Source organism: Acanthisitta chloris, unplaced genomic scaffold (genome assembly GCF_000695815.1).
Source record: "Acanthisitta chloris isolate BGI_N310 unplaced genomic scaffold, ASM69581v1 scaffold5313, whole genome shotgun sequence".
NCBI lineage: Eukaryota > Metazoa > Chordata > Aves > Passeriformes > Acanthisittidae > Acanthisitta > Acanthisitta chloris.
In genome coordinates, this window is record NW_008665295.1 from 16,422 (window position 1) to 22,263 (window position 5,842).

Consider the following 5,842-nt stretch of genomic DNA (forward strand, 5'->3'; position numbering starts at 1 on the left):
CTGGTCTCTGTCCAGGGCAATATGTACCTCCTGATCAGTTTGGGTTCGGCTCGGCAGCCAGCCGTGCTTGTCCATGAGGGCCAAGTTTCAAAGTCATCTGTCCATGGGGAACCTCACCCTGTTCAGGTGCTTCCAAAGCAATACTCCTCCAGGACTGAGCACCGATGCTCAGAGATGAGCCAACAACTGGCTAAAATAGGAGAAGTTTGGAAAACAAGCCCCAGAAACCTGCCTGGACTGTCCTTGGGAGGACAGAGCAGCAGGCAGGCAAAAAGGATGTGACCTTTTTCACTTCACAGCTAATGACCCCCCGTTCCTGCCTCCCTCCACAGAGCACAGAAACACGGGGGGCTGACTGAGAAATCAGCAACATGGACTTGAACAAGGTCAGACTGCCAAACCTTCAACCCTTGGAGCCTTGCTGATCCACAGACGGGACTTGCCAGCATGGGTTTTTGAGGTTAATGGCACATGCAGGCACAAAGTGCCCTCTCCTGTGCTGGTCCAAGGGGAGGAACAAGCTCACAGGTCCTTGTGGGACCATGTGATATGAGGTGCAGGCCCTCCTCACTCAGCACAGCTCAGCCAGTGCTGGCTGGTCCTCTCCAGCCCACTTCTTCCTCAGACACGGACTTGCAAATCCCATCACAGCTACCTGTCTGGAGCTACAAACACTCCTGCAAGTGCTCCTTCTTAAGGCAAACAAAGGTGAAGGCCGCAGGAGATCAGCTCAGCTGTTCAGTGGAAGGAAAACTCACCAGATGACTTGGAGGTCTTGGAAAGAAAACCAAAATCAGTATTTGCCAAGATTTGTAGCATGTTTGTGCCTGAAAACAGCAGCTGGGATCTGGCCTCTCTTTCCTTGACCAGTGCTTGCACCCAGTGATGCTTGGGTTGGTGTGTCACTGCTCTCCCCTGTGCTCTCACGCTGTGCCCTCATTCTTGCTCCGTGATGGCTTCGGGGATGCAGAGATTGAAATTCCTCTTCATGCACTTTTGGCACCAGTAAAGAAGCAGCTACAGTCCTAGCTTCCCGTGCATTGCTCATACTTACAGCTTAAACATTGCCTTCTACTCGAAAAGAACAGATAAAATGTCAGGAATTCACAGTTTTTATTCTCTTTCTTATGCCCACCCATCTTCCCCTGCCATCGACGTCAATGACTCAAAGTCTTCATCGTACAGTAGCCTTTGCCAGTGTGGCACTCAAAGGGTTAACAAACCACGGCTTCTTGGACAGATAAGACATAAGCTCATTCATCAGAAGGAACATGTGGATGGTTAGGTTATGGATCACCTTAGGGCTTCCTGTAGCGATTCTTTGGGGTTTCACCACAGCCAGTGACGTCGCAGGAGAGAACATTGGGCTTCTTCCCCAGGCCAATGCTTCCCAAGAGATCGGGAAGCTCGCGGGTGATGGCCTTCTCGATCTTCTCTAGGAAACACCCTCCCATGTAGGAACACTGCTGAGACAGCAGCTTAAAACTGGTGATGGGGTTGATGCCAAAGAAGTCCTTGTAAGCCTCACGGTTGGGGAGGTCAAATTTGCTGACATTGGTCTTTGCCAGAATGGACTTAAAGATAAAGAACCTGTCAGGATCTTCCACAATGTCCCTGAACACCAGTTCTCCATCACTAAAGAAGGTCATTTTGTCCTTGTAGGTCTGCAGATAGCGATCGACCAAGAGGGCGTGGATGCGCACCCGGATCGCGTGCTGGCGAATGAAGGCAATCTTGTTTTCCATCCTGTTCTCAATCACCTGGTTGAGATCTTCCAGGAGCGATATCTCTTCTTTGAGGAACAGGTCTCTGTGGGTTTCAGGATGGTAGTCATGGGGCCAGAAGGAGCTAACATACACCCTGGGTGGCTCTGTGACGTTGATGAGAGGAGCCAAGCTCCAGAACAAGGCACCGTAGACTCTCATCAGCTCCTGGGTAGCCAGGCTGTCAGCTTTGTTCAGGATGATTCGGATCTGAGACTCGCGACCCTTCAGCTGGCGAAACAGCATCTCCAGCTCCAAGCCCACGTCCAGCTTCGTAGGGTCAAAGACAACGAAGATGAGATCGGCTCTGTCAATGAACCACTGGCACACATCGTTGAATGGGTAACCTTGAGGAGAGGAAAGAGAGAAATCCAGCAGAAATGGCGAACTCAGGATGAGTCCCTTCATCAAGGGATAGATAAGCCTTGAGCTTGAAATGCCTCATGGCCTGTCTGGTTTGGATGGGGTGTGAGGTACAGAGGACTTCCCCTGCAGTCTAGAACCTTTCTCACATGCTAAAAACACTTCAGAGTTTCTTGGCATGAAAACCCATCTCTGTGTGTCTGGGCCTGTGACTATTGGTCTCCCTCAGCCTAACTTTCAAACCCAACTGCTGCCCCCCATAGCCATAGGCATACAAATATCACCAGCCCTTCCAGTGCAAGACCCCTTTTGTGGCCCAGGGTTCTTCCCTGTTGTGCCTCAGACACCTTTGCCACCTCAGATGATTATGGCATCTTTTCTGGCCTTAGATGCCTTAGATGAACTCAGTGAACTCCTACCTCGTTCTTGCTGCTTGCGGTTTTCAATAATGCCCGGTGTGTCCACGAAGGTGACTCGCTCCAGCAGTTTGTGGGGCACCTCGATCCCTATCAGCTTCTCCAAGAAGTTCTGCCCAAACTTCTCCAGGGGTGAGAAGGAGCGAGAGCTGTCAGCAGCCATCACAATGCCCTCAATAGTCTTCAGCTTGGGGCCATGCATGATGACAGTAAATTCAGAGGTGGTGGGTTCTGCCCCTGCACAGCAACAAGAGGAGCAGCAGAGGTGTGAAGGGCACATAGCCTGGCATGGGTAGAGACTGGGAGCATTGAGACCATCACATCTTTCCAAAAGATGCTGAGGCAAGGCAAACAGCAGGGCTATGAAATTCCTGCCCAGACTTCTCAGGAAAATGCCAGTGGGGTTGTTTTCTGTGGGGACTGGTTGTTCTGGAAGCGGCCTGACTGCACAAGGAACCCTGGAGAACCACTTCCTGGCAGAGCTCACTACCACAGCACTGAGCTGACCACAGCCATCTGCCCTCAGCTGTGAGATGACATGCATGGAAACAAGGAGGAGGGAAAGGGAATGGCTTTTCTACTGGGAGGGTGAATCAAGTGGTTCCATGTGAGGAAGAATGGGGAGAAGACAAAGGCAATTGCTCTTGTGACTGCTGCTCTCGGGTGTGTGGGTTGGGAGCCATGGGCCCTGCGCTGTGGGATAAGGATGTTGTGGGAGAGACACCCTCCTCCACCTCAAGGAAGGACAGACAGGCCCTGAGCTGTAGTGGGGAACCTTTCCCTGCACATGGTACCACAGCCAGGTGGCACAGAGCAGATCCCAACGTCCCTGCCATAATGAGGGGGATGCAAGAGACACAACCAGGAACTGCTGACTACATGGATGTGGAAATGCAGACACTGACATGCCCTTGGCAGAGCAGTGAGTGTGGTACCTGTGTAGAGCTGGTAGGGAGTGTTGTCCAGCCCCAGGAGGTAGTTTATCATGGAGGACTTGCCGACGCTCCACGGTCCCAGGAATAGCACCATAGGCTTGGAAGTGATCTCCCCATCTGCAGAGAGGGGAAATAACAAGAGGAAGTGAAGGAACAATAGCCATGCGATTAACTCCCGGCTGTAACGAGCATCCCATCTGAGCGGCACAGTGATGCTGCTGGGGAAACAGCCACCCTGGGGGCCACCAGCCATTCACCAGCCAAGGCATCTCCCCACTGGCCACTGGAGTGGGACATCACTGTTCTCTGCGGCAGAGCCCACCTTGCTGCCTGATGTGCTCTGAGGTTTGGCCTTTCGAAACTGGAAGGTCTTTTAAATCTTGCCTGAGTTTGGTACTGGTTTAGCCAGGGTGAGTTTGGGGCTGGCTGTGGGATGGGAGTGTTGTTTGACAGCTGCCACCAAAAAGCACAGGACATGCGAGGAGGTGGCCATGCTGCAGCCAGAGAATGCCTCGTGCAGAGGGAGCCGCTGTGGTTTCAGGAGCAGCACTTTGGCACTTGGTAAGCACAGTGCGAGCCTCGTGCCAGCTGCCTGCAAGCCTTTCCACCATACACTCCCAGGGATTTGCCCCCCAGGCCGTGGCTCCCAGCCCTCCAGCCCAGCAGCAAAGTGACAGCCTGGGGGTGAGCTGGGTGTGAGGCTCCAGGCTGGACAAACAGCTCCACTTTGGGCCTGGGGAAAGGCAGGAGGAGAGTGAACTATAGTCCCCATCCTACACTTTTCAAGTTTGTCTGATGCTCGAGGAGGCTGGTGATGCACCCATAAGGACCTGTCCTCACGCCAAGTGATCTGGTTCCTGGACACACATCCAGTGCTTCCAGGAGCAATCCCTGCTTCAGTGGGTCTTGTGCAATCAGCCTATGCTCAGACTGCTTGACTCCCCCAGGCCCCAGCACACACGGTAGGCAGCCAGTGGAGCCGAAGAAGTCCCTGGCTCATGCCAGCCCCCAGGCCATGCCCAGGACAAATGGAATCTTGCTAGTCAGTTTGAGCCCAAGTCAGGACAGGAGTGGAAGTTAGAACTGAGTGAGTTCCTGTTGGTGGGAACCAACCCCATCCTGTATTCAGTGTGGGAGAGAGTCTATCCCATTGCTGCCAGCAGGAGTCCAGCCAGGGGATGGGCTGGATGACACCAGGGGAGCTGAGAGCTGTTGTCTCAATCGGAGCTGAGCTTTCCCCCATGGCCCAACATAAGGAGATGCCCTTAGGGACCTGCTCTGCCTTCAACACCTTCCCTTCATACCTAAGGCAGAGCTATTTTCCCTGCTGAGAGACCTTGCTGCTCCATGGCTGCCACCCGTGTATGAGCCAACAGCTTTCCAGCAGTCCAGGGGTCCATCTCCAAGGTGGGGGGACATAAAGCCTCCATGGTGCTGAGCTCCTGCCCCAAGGGCACCTGGAGGCATTGCATGGCAGCACCACACCTAACCCATCTGACCATGGGCACAGGAGCTGGGCAGTGTTCCACCCCCCTCCTACCTGCACCTGCTCATCTCAGGATCACCACAACACCACCAGGGAAGGGAACAGGCTGGGGACACCTCCATGAGGCACTGCTGCATCCATACGGCTCAGCCCTGCTCCCCAAAGCAGGGAAGCACCTCCAAAGCAGGAGATGGGTGGCTCTGCCCACTGTCCACTCCCTGCCTGTGAGATGTGGGGATCCAGCATTTCCTTCTCACATGGGACCAAAACAAATGCTGAAATCTCAGACTCTCGTTATTAATCATTCGTTTGTGCTGCTGTCGCTGCTGCTCTGCTCAGCAGCTAGCTTTAATTTGGTTTCGGATGGGTGTTATTATTGCTATTATCCCTGTGATGTTGTGCCAGAGGTTTGAGGTGGGTCCCTGCGTGCTCTTTCATAACACATCTTTGGCCAGGTGTGGCTGTGTGAACACAGGCACCTGTGAGCCCTGGCTTCACTGCACATCCCCTCTCTGCTGGGTGGAGCTGAGGGGGGCAGTGATGTGGGCAGACCCCCTGCCTGGTCACCCACAGCTCACGGAGCCCATTCCTACCCCCATGTGCTGCGTGGGCAGTGCCAGGCAGGGGTCCTTGCAGCCCTGCAGGTAGTGCAGCATGAGGCCATATACGGATTCTCCTTCTCCTGCACAGAGTCTGGGAGAGTGGGGAGCATCTCCGACCCAGATGTGTGCTGGCCTGGCATGTCTCCCTGCTATGTCCCTGTGCCATGCCTGTCAGCACTGATTTGGGTCACCTTGATGGTCCGGACAGCAGAAAAGAGCCCGAGCTCGGCAGCGGCTGGGCAGGGATAGCAGCAGCTCCATCACGGCAGCTCTCTCC

The 5,842-nt window shown here is 54.0% G+C and overlaps 1 protein-coding gene across 1 annotated transcript in view; it reads right to left on the bottom strand.

Moving 5' to 3' along the window:
* Window positions 1-1,102: 1,102 nt before the first annotated feature.
* The window catches only part of SRL (sarcalumenin), a gene marked incomplete at its 5' end in the record, with an annotated part of 13,879 nt that continues 9,139 nt past the window's right edge, over window positions 1,103-5,842 (bottom strand). Inside the window, 3 exons of the mRNA XM_009071663.1 lie at window positions 1,103-2,110; window positions 2,546-2,779; window positions 3,478-3,594. Coding sequence (XP_009069911.1) covers window positions 1,299-2,110; window positions 2,546-2,779; window positions 3,478-3,594 — 1,163 coding nt within the window. The remainder of the gene's footprint in view (window positions 2,111-2,545; window positions 2,780-3,477; window positions 3,595-5,842) is intronic.